Consider the following 14,447-nt stretch of genomic DNA (forward strand, 5'->3'; position numbering starts at 1 on the left):
ATCCATCTATCCATCCATCCATCTATCTATCTATCTATCTACCTATCCATCCATCTATCTATCTATCCATCTATCTATCTCTCTATCCCTCCATCTATCTATCTATCTATCCCTCCATCCATCTATCCATCTATCTATCTATCTATATCTATCCATCCATCTATCTATCCATCCATCTATCTATCCATCCATCTATCTATCTATCTATCCATCTATCCGTCTATCTATCTATCTATCCATCCATCTTTCTATCTATCTATCTATATCTATCCATCTATCTATCTATCCATCTATCTTTCTATCTATCTATCTATATCTATCCATCTATCTATCCATCTATCTATCTATCTATCCATCCATCCATCTATCTATCTATCTATCCATCCATCCATCTATCCATCTATCTATCTCTCTATCCCTCCATCTATCTATCTATCCATCCATCTATCTATCTAACAAAACAGCTCATAATTTCATGCAATTTACCGTGCTGTATGGAGTGAAAAATAAAGTAGTCATCCAATGTTATCCATCATACAGTAAGAATACAAAAAAATAAAAATAATTGCACATAATAATACACACATAGCCACAGGCACAGTTAAATTATACTTTATAACACTGAGATCATTTTTTAGCAACCTTTTGAAATGTACTTGTAGAGAATTGTAATGGAAAATGAAATGCGAGTGCTGTGGAAACCCTCCTCTTTTTATTGCCCTGGATGAGGGACAATTGTACCCATGATATTATTTTGGCTGGAAGAAGCGTCTCACTTAGCTAAATTGTCCGTGTCTCATCCCTCAATACCTACTGTTCTGCGGGAGAATGAGCCACCAGGTGTGTGTGTGGGATCTTTAGAGTGTGGAGGATTTTCCCACACCCTGCATTCCTGCGTCAGGAGTGGAGATTGGTCAGACATGCCTGGATAGTCTTGGTCAACACCCCCCACATGTCTTTCACACTCTGTGAGGTGTGCTACTTTCTGATGATACACCACTCTATTAAACATCACATTTCAGGGATCTGGACAGAGGGCAAATTGTCCAGATGGCCCTAACTCAGCAGCAGCCATATTAGTTTTCTAAATGTCTGAGTTAGCGTTTACCTGGGGCGGTGGGGGGCACTTCCCTTTTGATTTCGCTCTGATCTGTCAAGCAGAAAAATAACCAGAGGCGACTTCAAAGGCCAGGTCCAAAGCTAAAAGGCGTCTTTATATGAAAATTGGTTTCATTAAGATCACTGGAACCCTTTGAGGGTCAGCGAGGGAAAAAGAAAACACATGTTGACAAGCACAAACGTCTGCACCTTCTTATAAACATCAATGCTTCTCACAATGCGTTATGACGGGGGCTTCTTTCTGTAAGACGCCACACAAAGGACAGAAAGCAGGGACTGAAAAAGAGACTCTATAAAATGCTGGAGTGTTGAAGTCCTTTCTGAACAACAGGGGTCTGTTCGGACTCTGCTGAAAGCAAACCCTGTGCACCAACATTTTATCCTAAGAGGCGTTTTACAGAGGCAGGCTGAGAGGATTTATTTTTGGATAAGGTGAAGGTACATACACGGCAGTAAAGAGGTAAAACACAAATTAACCAGGCACTAAAATCTTCTGTAAGGCTCCATTTACCTGGGAGCCAAAAATAGAAAAATATTGGACGACTAAACCCACTGAAATAAAGAGAAGAATCCTAACAGTCAGAACGAGACTGAGGGCCAAGTTCAGTTGGACAGAAGATATTAAAGGAAATGTAAAAGCCCCTAATTGCAGGGGGTCATTTCAAAACACTTAAAGCAGGAATGTGAAATGATGGGTCAGCTGCTCGTTCACACCCTTCAAGTCGGACTGGGAAAGCTTTCCTTGGCTGCAGGAAAGTTATCAGAGCGTGGAAATTATTGTTCCCTTCCAGGACTAAAAGGGGGGCAACACAATCTCATCAAGCAGTTCCTTATCTGGCCTGGAATCAAACCCTCAGGATTTAGCAGTGATTTCTTAAAATGGCTTTGACAAGCGGCATTTCGTTAGGGTTACTCCGTCCATCGGTGAAATGTATACAGGACACTGACAGAGCTATACGGTGGCTGGAAGTGAGAGGGGAATGATGAGGTGTTTAAACTCCACAAGGTGACACCTTATGACGCATTTCCACTGCTACGACTTAACCTGGAAAACCCCTTTTTTTGGTTTTCCATTAGCAGAAATGTGTAGATATTACCACGTCGATCAAACACTGCAGACCACATGCAAAAACTTGCCAGGCTACCATCTATAGGGGCTGCAATTTCTCTAAATGACTGCACAAAACAACTCTTATTCCATCTGTTTGACTTATTGGCTGTTTCAATGGTTTTCAATGCTGAATACTTATTTCAAAGACACTTGTGAGCACATCTCTGGTTATAAGAATATTAAAAGTAGTGCTAGTGGAAGGAAGTTTTACAGATTGGTTGTTGGGACAAAATATTGAAGATTTCAGTTTCTTCTATGCGTAGAGAACTCCTACCAACAGTGAGTTGAGCAGAGCTTTAACATACAGAGGAAACACCTCATTGGCACCCTATAAATGTATTGATTTAGCTGTATTATATATATTGTCTATGTTCTTTCCCACTATGATTATGTATGTCATGCTATGTTTTTTCTTTATTTATTCTTGTTGGCTGTTCTGTTTGTCTTCTATGTTGACAAAGAGAAGCATGATTTCCACCCCAAAGAAGTCTGTACTATTGCTTCCACGTGTATGCTTCTCCTCAATAAAACATTTTGAAACATACAGTGGAAACACAGCTTTACGTAACTCGATCCCCGTCATGTCGGAGACTTTCCCACCAGGTCTAAGTTAGATGCTTCGTCATCAAAAGCTTTCGGGGATTTGAGCTCACAGCAGCAGGTCTTTAAGATAATGGGTTTTAAGTTGGGCCAGCTCCATGTGGCTCTGTTTTCACCGGGACATTGAAGTCATGTGGGTCTCCGTGGATGCACTTTGGAGGACGGTGGGGTTATGAGTCTGGCTCGAGTTACCTGGAGCTGACCTGAGACCTGCAGATTAAGGAACCATCTGGGAGCTGAAACCCGACCCCCCCGTCCAGGACACCACTTTCACTTCTTTACACACACATTCACATCTACTTACAAGGCCCAATGCCCCTCAAAAAGGATATCTGCCATTTATTTGGCACACAACCAATCCTCAGAGCTGTGACAGTAATGTCTTTAGGTAGAAAACCTTTTGTAGTTTCAACATATCCAACGGTGCATCTGTAGTTTAAAGAACTAAAGTATACGTTTTAACCAGAACAACCAGTATTTCCATCAAAAGGCTCCTGAAATGAGCTTTGTTAGACACTTCAGCTGTTATTTCAATGTGTCGGAAACATATTTAATCAACTTTTAGGAAACACTATCAGATGGGAATAAGTTCATTTGGATCTGGGCAAAAAACCATCGATCAGTCCAACTCCAATGCAGAGACAAACAATAAATCTCACTTGTAAAGCCAAAGCATGTGTGTACTATTACATTTCAAATAAATGACAAAATAACTGTCCTATTCTACCCTTCAATCACATCTCACCAGACCTCCATGTTGATATGACCTCAAAGACATGGCAGGGTAAGACTTTTATTCTGATTTAAAGAAGACAGCTGTTCTTGAGAAAGTCGAGCCATCTCAGGGCAAAGAAAATAAGAATTGTTTATTTTGAATGATGGAAGGATTTGGTCCAAAAGAAGATGTGGCCCTTACTGATTGATCTCTTATTTAAAAGGGGCCCATCTCATATATTATCCCAAAAGGATGAGGACCTACACCACTGTACATTTTTCAGTGAAGCACTCCAATGATGGAGATTTCCCAACAGTATAATGAATATTGAACAAGATCCATCCGTGTTCAGAGATCAGTGCAAGTACAGAACAAAATCCTTAGAAATGTAAAATAATGGCTGTTTTAGAGAGAATAATCTGTCTTTAACCGCATTAGCTGTAATATGTCTTCAATAAAATCATCCAAATGATGACAAGTGGCCGCATGACGGACATCCCCAGGTCCAGATGTGAAATACAGTAGGCATGACGTAGCTCTGCTTGTTTTCTGGACCTTTGATCATAAAATATTGGGTACATCTGCTGGACGTTTTGTCAAGATAATAACCCTTAAAGAGCCAGAGGGAACGAGAGCAAACACTGTCTGACTGCATGGGATGTAGGGGATTTAACCATCTTTAATGAACCACATCAGGTTCTTTCCCTTCTTTCACCTCCAATTTGACAACCATTACACAATCTGATTTTGACTTTTCCCATTAAAAAAGTTCCTTGTGATTCTCAAAAGGCTCCTGTTGTGGCAGTCTTAATCAGTAACAAGCCGTGAGGGCCAGAGCAAAGCCTGGTTTCCATCTGGGAAAACAATAATGCCATCCTCTGGACCCCTGTCCTGTCAGACAACACACACTGACAGATCGATCCATAGAAATGACTAAAACAGGCTTTTCATGTCCCCATTCAAAGGCCCCTTCCCTACCGCCAATGTCAAAGCCAATAACCACTTGTTTTAAAGACTATGTACAGAAAACGCTTCTCTGCATGTCGATGAATACCTCCAAAATGAAAGCATAGGAACCATTACACAGAACCACAGGCCACACGGAAAGCATTAAAAAGAGTTCCTTATAAAAAAACAGCGTCATACTTTCCCTTACGTAACTTCTGTCTCTCAAGCCTCACGCGCCTCTCGTCAAATATCAGCCCACCCAATATTCACGGACTTGTCTCCAGAAGAGATTGGACTCCATCTCCTCAATAAAGTGCTTGTCCTGACGTCCTCACAGCTGCTGCGCTCAAACGCGCTCACCAAAAACATGAGATCAGCATACCATCTGCGCGCCGTGTCTCCTCAAAGGTCATCAATCAAAGTGCTATCGCTGCATCGATGCTGCAGAAGATATCGTTCCCACCACATCATTAGGAGCGCCCACATTGTTTTCTGTATGACCTCAGCGTGTAAAAGCAGTGCGACTTAAGCGTATCTGATGCGGTTTGGCGACATGGAGTGTTTTCTGTGATCTTCAATGATTGCATTAATCATTTAGAGTGCGGCTTTGAAAGTTATTACATTTACAGGAATGTCTCTTCACACACACTTGTGATGATTCCAGCGATGAGCAGGACAGTGAAGACATTACGCAGAACGGTAGAGATGATTTAATCGACACAAAAACAGAGCTAGGACTTTAAAAATGACATCATTGATTTGCAACAAACCATGAAAATGGGGAAAAACTACCCCTTCCTCTTTGGGGTTTGGTGGTATTCGCTGGAACCATCTTCACAGTAAAATGACCCAAAACCAACACACGATACCCCGAGCAATTTCAGTCACATGGTGCCAAAGCTGTGCCACCCAGGCGGAAAGCTCTGGGTCAAAAACAAGTCGGATTGTTTAGAAGTTTAGTAGGAAATTAGCCTACTTCTCTCTTGATTCATCACCTCAGATTGTAGAGAAGTATATGAGAAGATGATCCTACTTCGCTCTCTCTCTTTATTACCTCAGATTGTATAGAAGTCTATGAGGAAATGTTCTTGCTTCTCTCTTGATTCATCACCTCAGATTGTAGAGAAGTCTATGAGGAAATGTTCCTATTTCTTTCTCTCTCTTTATTACCTCAGATTGTAGAGAAGTCTATGAGGAAATGTTCCTACTTCTCTCTCTCTTTATATTCATCACCTCAGATTGTAGAGAAGTCTATGAGGAAATGTTCCTATTTCTTTCTCTCTCTTTATTACCTCAGATTGTAGAGAAGTCTATGAGGAAATGTTCCTATTTCTTTCTCTCTCTTGATTACCTCAGATTGTATAGAAGTCTATGAGGAAATGTTCCTACTTCTCTCTCTCTTTGATTACCTCAGATTGTATAGAAGTCTATGAGGAAATGTTCCTACTTCTCTCTCTCTTTATTACCTCAGATTGTATAGAAGTCTATGAGGAAATGTTCCTACTTCTCTCTCTCTTTATTACCTCAGATTGTATAGAAGTCTATGAGGAAATGTTCCTACTTCTCTCTCTCTCTTTATTACCTCAGATTGTAGAGAAGTCTATGAGGAAATGTTCCTACTTCTCTCTCTCTTTATTACCTCAGATTGTAGAGAAGTCTATGAGGAAATGTTCCTACTTCTCTCTCTCTTTATTACCTCAGATTGTAGAGAAGTCTATGAGGAAATGTTCCTACTTCTCTCTTTATTTGTTACCTCAGTGAACATTTTCCTGATGAGTTTATGGTCTCAATCTCTAGTTTCAAGCCTTCTTCAACACAGCTGATGTTCACTTAGTAAATGACGTTCCTTTTAGAGTCCAATAGAAGATCTAGTCGGGNCAAATATTTTCAAATACATTTCCGGAATACCTATAAAAAAATATTTATTACAAATAAATATTTTTAAAATAATTGGAAATAAAATATGTTATTTTTTGTGTGATATAACACAAGACAAAACAAGACTGACATAAGAAAAAAATATTTCTATTTCCATGTTTTTTATGAAAGTGTGATTTTTTTCGTATTCTCGTATAGAAATAATAAGACGTATCCAAACAAATATTTTCAGTTGACCGTGATATGAAACAGAAAAAATCACACATTTAAGACATTTTATTTTATTTAATTCACCAAAATAACAGTTTATTCACCGTCTCATAGACTTTTCGTAACCATCTCATTATTCTTTGTGTGAAGGACCAATCAGGCGATAGTGGAGGACATTCACCATGGCAACAGTGAGCGTTTGGGGGCGGGGCCTCTGAGGGAGCTGATGAAGCTGCTGCCGGAGAAAGAGGAAGTGGAGAAGCTCCGGGGTTACCATGGAGACGTATCTAAGCTCTCATTGGCCGATTCCTTCGTGCACCTGCTGATACAGCTGCCCAGGTGAGGGGGCGGGGTTTATACAAAAATATATATTTAACCATTTTTTTTATAAATTTACTTACGTTTTATTTCAGCTTTAAGTGGACAGAATTTTTACTTTTTTTTTAATCTTATGTTTATCTTAAATATGTTTTTATTTTTTATAAATATGTTTTTGAGGGGTGTATTTATTTTATTTTGTATTTATCGATGCTTTTAAATAATTGTATTTATTTATATTGGGTGTTTAGGGGGAAACTTTCACACAATTTAAACTTGATTTTTAACATAATTTCTATTTAAATTAAAAGTTTTTTTTTAAACAAATTATTATTTATTTTTTGGCATATTTATTATTTTAAAAGTTTTTACAATAAAGAAAATTATGCTTTTCACATTATCATTATTTATTTATTTAGCTATGTCTGTGAGGAGATGTTAACATTTGTTTTTGTTTACTTATTAGAGCTCAACCAAGGTGCTATGTTACAACATAGTAGTGTACTTCTGTCATATTGGCCTCTGAAATGTCCCTATCGACCAATCAGAATCGAGTATTCAACTAAGCCATGTAATAATAATATATATTTTCTGTGAAACGAAGAGCCGTCCCTTTTCTCAAAGCCACTATAGATCCAAATAAAGAATAGAGACTCTTCCGGAACAAATGGAGCTCGTGTTGGCAGCAGATGGCTGAGACACTGAAGCACGGTTTTTAATTTGCAGGATCATTAGAGACAAATGGAACAACAGGAATAGTCAGCGGAAAAAGTGCTTTTATTTACCCTCGTGTTCTCCTCTTGAGTTTAATATAACGAACATTACACATACATAAAACGCTCAGACTGGATCAGATACAGAGTACAATCAAATTAATATCAACCAGGATACAGACGATACGGGGGAAAATGAAAGAATATGGCGTTATGGGCTTCTACCATTTTTATACCCATTATTTATTTATCTCCTCCGTGTAGTTACTCGCTGCGTATCGAGGCTCTTCTGCTGAAAGAAGAGTTTCCTGCCGCCTGTGAAGCCATGACGAGAGACTTGAAGACGCTGCGCTCGGCAACCAGAGGTACAAACACAAGATACATCAGAACATATTTAGCTTCTCATTAAGGTGGGAAGTAGTGGAGTACAAATACTTTGTTACTGAACTTAAGTTCATGTTTCTGGTATCAGTACTTTACTCCACTACTTATTTTTCTGACGACTTTTTACTTTCTACTTCTGACATGTTGAACTCAAATACCTGTACTTTCTACTTCTTACATGTTGAACTCAAATACCTGTACTTTCTACTTCTTACATGTTGAACACAAATACCTGTACTTTCTACTTCTTACATGTTGAACACAAATACCTGTACTTTCTACTTCTTACATGTTGAACACAAATACCTGTACTTTCTACTTCTTACATGTTGAACACAAATACCTGTACTTTCTACTTCTTACATGTTGAACACAAATACCTGTACTTTCTACTTCTCTCATTTTCCAAACAGTCTGGTTCCTTTAGTCTGAATGTGTGTTTGGTGGCGTGATCATTATTATTTAGAGTCATTGCGTGCCTATTGATTTGAACACGATCCGTGTATCCATCATTTCCTGGTCTTCTCTAAAGAAGAGGGACCAATGGAAACGTTGTCATGTTGCCGTTGGTCACCATGGAAACATTCATTAGCTAACAATGACATTATTGTTCTATTAATATAAAGGGAGGTCAGGTACTCTTTAAAACAGCTGCTAGCTATGGGTACTTTTTACTGAAGTACATTTCAAAGCCTCTTTACTTTGACTTGAGTAAAGAAGTTTAGTCAGTACTTCTACTTTNCACACACACTTTAACTGAGACACACACACACACACACACACACACACACACACACACACACCACACACACCACACACACACAGCACACACAACACACACCACCACACACACACACACACACACAACACACCACAACACACAACACACACACACAACGTCTTATCTCGGAGACTCCCAGGGACGTCTGTACAAATGACAGTCTTTTTCTTGTTTGACACGCTGAACGAGGTGAGCAAAATAAGTAAAGGAGTTAAACCTGTATCTGTTGGACTTTCTTAGCTCGAATAGACCTTTTCAAACCCTGGGAGATGACATTAGGTGTTTCAGAACATAAAGGAAAGTGACAAATGATCTTTCACTTCAATTTTAGACGGTTACGTGACCGACCTTTGGGACCAAATTGACGAAATTACATGGACGTATCTCCTGTCTATAGAAAACATACCTATCACGTAATATTATATTTTTCCATGCTTTTCACAGTTTTTTTTAACAGTTTTTGTTTATTTTGAATGTGTACTTCATTGTATTTCTAACCCTAGCCTTGTTAGCATGCTGCTCAAACTAGAAAAAACAACACATTGGGATTAATAAAATAAAATGCATCTAATTTAATCCCAAAAACCTGTAGGTCAATAAACCATAAAAAGGATTTTCGAACTATTAAAATCCTGGGATAAATCTAGTAAAATACACAAAAAAACTTAATACTCCAAATATTTTTGTTAGATATTCCCTATTTACCAAGCAGCCTATGTTGCAAATTCATGCATTCTCCCACAGCTTTAAGAAATATAAAAGTAATGCCACTTATTCTAATCTGACTGTACATTACGGCACATTTCCCTTCCCTCTTTTCCACTTAACAACAGCACAAACAGCGGTTGTGTGAACATAATGAACACTGAGGTATTTCCACTCACACTTCCACCAGCTTAAGACTAATTAAAAAGGTTTCATGGGGCTGCAGACATACCAAATGCATTGTAGTCTGTGTGCTGTGAAAATATAAAAACACACCTTTACAGCAATCTCAAACCATGCAGAAAGTCTACTGTATAAAGACTTAACACCCAACTAAAATAACCCTTCAACGCTCGATGAATTTTCCATTCATGACAAAGAGGGATTTGAGCTGAGACGGACTTTATAGGCGCTCCCTAAGGATGCATAGCAGCATAACAGTTTACTTCTGCAGGGAATCACTCCTAACCTGCAGCTCGGACGGACATAAATCCACTTTAAGTGCACACTGAAGGATCAAAACACAAACACATTCAGCACCAAGTCCATCAGCACAAACTCAATTAAAGATGTCTGATCAACAAGGCATTCAAAACTCCCAGTCAAGCATGTTTCTCACCTTATTAAATAACGTCTATGCATGAAGACAGCAGTAAAGAAGCATGCAGAGAACACAGGTATATTCATTAAACTGTAATGATAATATAAGAATCACCAGGCGACGTCTAGTCTTCTTAAAGCAGAGTTGTGTTGAGTTCAATGACCCATACATTGATTTTCTGAGATATTTTTTATAAGTTTTATATACTAGAAGTAAACTTTTAAATCAATTGATCCAGCCTTTAGCTTAGCGGTGGTGACGTGAAGTCATGTGACCGTGCTGTAGTTCCTTTATAGCCCAACATTAGCCTCCTTTAGCTTAGCGGTGGTGACGTGAAGTCATGTGACCGTGCTGTAGTTCCTTTATAGCCCAACATTAGCCTCCTTTAGCTTAGCGGTGGTGGCGTGAAGTCATGTGACCGTGCTGTAGTTCCTTTATAGCCCAACATTAGCCTCCTTTATGTAGGGGAGGCAGTAAATCCCTTATTAGGGTCCTGTGATGGTGAAGTTCTCACACAGAGCAGCTGTCTGTGTCTTTCCTAAACTTCCTCAGTTAGGTAATGACTCCAAACACACAACATTAGCATTTTATAGTCGTGGGTTGTAAGGAAGGAACAACAAGGCTGGAGGTGGAGCAGAGGAAGTGAGACGCAGCAATGACAGTGATTGTCATTCAGACTGCAGTAAAAGTGAGTGTAATGATGGACACTAAAGGAGTCTTCACTCAGAGAGGAAGTTATCTGAGGGTCAGGTAGATATCAGAGACTTAGGAAAGTATGTAGAGTTTGATAAGAGCAGCAGCTGGACATGATGATCAGCAGACTGCAAATGAAATAATTCCTCACACATTAGATATGTAAGGCCAACACCTGCAGAGTGAGATCATCGTATAAAAAACGCTCCATCAAAAGATTCACTGCAGGAAAGACGGAAACAACTGAGATCTAGTAAATATGGATTTTCCAGGGACGATAATTAGACTCAAGGAGACATAAGACCGATATTTATTAAGTGTATCCAACAAGAAATGCGGAGGAAGAGATGGGATAGAGAGAGATCTGATGAATTATATCAATAATAAATCAACAATTAATCAGTTTGAGTACATTGAGTGCAGAAAGAAATCTAAATTCTCTGATTTTAACTTCTTAAATGTAAGTATTTGAGGCTTTTTTGACTCCATTATAACAGAACATTTAACATCTTTTGAACAAAACCAGACATATTGGTCATATTGGGCTTTTCGACCAAATAAACATTATTTCCCCTTTTCTGACTTTCTATAGACCAACGACTAATTGATTTATTGGGAACATATTTGACAGATTAAAAAAGAATCTTGAAAGATTTAAAATGGATGAATTAAGAAATGTTATTTTATTCTAATTTGTTTAAGACTTGCAGCATTTTGTTGAACATGTGGCGTTTATGGCAATTTTAATAATGAAGACATTCAAATGTTTTCCTTTTAAGATCATTCGGATAAAATGGACCAAAACCAGCTGTCATTTAGGGTAATGCAATAAAACGAGACTAAAGTTTATAGGAAACAGAAACAAATATACCAACAACGTGCCAAATTGTCCGTAAATTAGCAACACTTTGTCAACGCCAGTTAAAAAAAAATCTTGAGGTGTTTTAAACTGGTCATTTAATTAGAAAAGTGTACGTTGACCCGTGGAAATAAAACCATACATCTATTACATGAGAACATATTGTTCACACGCTTGATCCCTCACATTTAGTTAAATTACACATTTTCAATAAATAAACTATACTCTTTTATATAACTTATCAAGTGTCATAAAAAGGTACAATATAAGTTATATCTCCTGAAACCAAAACCAACAGAGACGGCAGTAAAACTGAGACCATGACTTCCTGTTCCATCAAACCACCTGTGCATACAGCATGAACATGTTTTACTAACACACACACACACACACACACACACACACACACACACACACACACACACACACACACACACACACACACACACACACACACACACACACACGTAAGTGCTTCCCGCAGATTTGCTTATCATTCAGTAAATCTGTCGGTGGATTTTTTTTTTCTCCTCGCCCACATTCCCATCTACTCCTTCACTTTCTTGGCCAACAGGTCCTTCCATCTGTCAGCCAGCTGGTGGAGGAGGAAGAGGAGGAAGGAGATGAAGAAGAGGAGGGGGTTTACTCCTTTTCTCCCAGTCTTACTTTCTCCCACTGACAGTAAAGACTCTTGTGAGGGTCTCATTACTTCACCTCCTTGCACTGACATCATGTTGATCTACATTTCAATATCACTCTCGTTTTCCCCAGATGACTCTGTGTAAACTTTAACGAGCACACCGTCGCCAACATTCAGGTGCTCCTCAGATGGCCCCTTTTCCCTAAAATACACTTTGATTTGCACGAGTGTAAAGTTTGATTGTAGAAACAAACATGGACGCTTAAAAAAAAGATGGGATTTTAGTGCTTAGAGCTTTCAAAGTGGATATCTGTTGTTCACAGAAATGTTCCCACCCAGGAATTTGTATTTGCTTTAAAACATAATGGGTTCTTCTTCCAATTCTATTTCTACGATTTCAATCAGATTCAATGTAAATACTGCTATATTTTACTAAATTATTTACTGTTATTATATTTTCTTCACATCTTCTATCTGTGTTTTAAATGTTTTGTTTATCTTGTAATGTGTGGACCACAACACCAAGTCAAATTCCTCGTATGTGTTATACAACAAACCTGATTCTGATTCTGATCAAACATCATGAAAAAACATCTCTCTGAATCTTGCTATGACGTGCTCATATTTCTTGGATAACGAGTCGTATTGCATGAGAAAAAGGACTTTAAATGACTTTCAAAATGTCAGTTAAGTCGACGAGGAGACGCAGCCTTACTAAAAACAAATAAGATCTCATTAAGGTCTTCTCAAAGGGAGCAGCAGTCTGCGGCTAAATGGACGCTAACTGTGTCCAAACGTGTCCTTCATCATCAGTCTTTACTTCTGACAGACTTCAGGGTCCTCAACATGAAACCCGACCCCTCCTCGCTCTCACTCTCTAATGATCTCCCCCCCCTCCCTAATGTTGGTTTAACCCGCTGTTAATGTGCCCGCTCAGCACTTCTGAGAGACCTGTTCTCAAAACAAAATGCAAAAATCATGATCAGGTTTATTCTGGTGTATATTGAACAACACTATTAAGATTAACTTTGGAGACATCGCGCATTCAGAAAAGAGAAAAGACAATTTTGCACATTTTAAACGCATGAACCTGGTTCACTTTAACAGCCAAATTAAGAGGCTATATCTCTGAAGAAGAGATAGAAATCAACCATAAAGAGTCACACTCATAAAAGCATGTTGAATAAGAGTTTAAAGGAAATGGGTACAACATCTTCAGCTCAACAAAAGGACATCTTAAGGGCTTCACATGCCATTCAAATGGTCCATATAAAGAAATCACTTTTACATCAAGTCATCAACAGTGTAAACTTTAACACTCTGGATACATCTGATTTAAAAGCAAGAGTTCACAGAGGAGAGACCCACCATAATCTGACTGTATCTCCACGAGAGCTGACCCTGCAGCAGAGATGATGGGATGTTTGTTGCTCGTTCGGTCCAACCTGCAGCTCCAGACCTGTAATTCCATGAAAACTCTCTTGACCTCTGACCTCTGGTCGTGCTACACCTGTCAGCAGCTCACAAAGCACCATGGGATATATAAACTCCTTCACCTGGAGCAACAAATCACCCCCAGGAGCCATGGCTGTAAAGCACCAGGTCTGTGGTGATGTACGGGATTTACTTTAGCATTAAAAAGAGTTATCGCTTTGTTACTAGACACCGTTTCAATGGTCTAACCGGCGCAGGGTTACTATCTCTAGATAACTTGGAAATTGAAAAAACCCACCAGAGCCATCCTTGTCAACACCAGTGGAGCGCGTGCTTTAAACTAAAGTCTGTGGTACTGGACTTTAGCATTACAAAGGAGTAATCGCTTCATTACTACACACTGTTTTAATTGTCTAAACGGCACAGAATTATTATCTGAGTCCTTTAAAAGTCATTTTCTCTCCTGGACTAGCCATATCTGGAGGGGTCAAATTGTACCTGTTTGTATGTTAACAATTAGTCAATGCATTCTTTTCTTTTATGACAAGTTATCAAAATGAATAAACTAAGGTATAGGATGGAGCTGGAACATTTAGTCCATTCATAAGCCGCGTTCACACCGGAGTACTTTTCCCACTTTAGTTCCGATATAGTTCCGAAATGTTGCGTTCACACCAAAAAGAGCCGGAACTAAAATTAGCTCATGAGAACCTTTTTACCCCATTTTCCGTCCCTGCT

General features: G+C 38.8%; 1 protein-coding gene across 1 annotated transcript in view; it reads left to right on the forward strand.

Annotated features, from left to right (window-relative positions):
- The window catches only part of LOC104951688 (FH2 domain-containing protein 1-like), a 14,879-nt gene extending 6,843 nt beyond the window's left edge, over positions 1 to 8,036 (forward strand). Inside the window, exons 2-3 of the mRNA XM_010778411.1 lie at positions 6,732 to 6,920; positions 7,877 to 8,036. Of these exons, the coding sequence (XP_010776713.1) occupies positions 6,808 to 6,920; positions 7,877 to 8,021 (258 nt within the window). The 5' untranslated portion in view covers positions 6,732 to 6,807 and the 3' untranslated portion in view covers positions 8,022 to 8,036. The remainder of the gene's footprint in view (positions 1 to 6,731; positions 6,921 to 7,876) is intronic.
- The last annotated feature ends 6,411 nt before the right edge of the window (positions 8,037 to 14,447 follow it).

Source organism: Notothenia coriiceps, unplaced genomic scaffold, assembly GCF_000735185.1.
Source record: "Notothenia coriiceps isolate Sejong01 unplaced genomic scaffold, NC01 NC01_scaffold00019001, whole genome shotgun sequence".
In the NCBI taxonomy this organism is placed as follows: domain Eukaryota; kingdom Metazoa; phylum Chordata; class Actinopteri; order Perciformes; family Nototheniidae; genus Notothenia; species Notothenia coriiceps.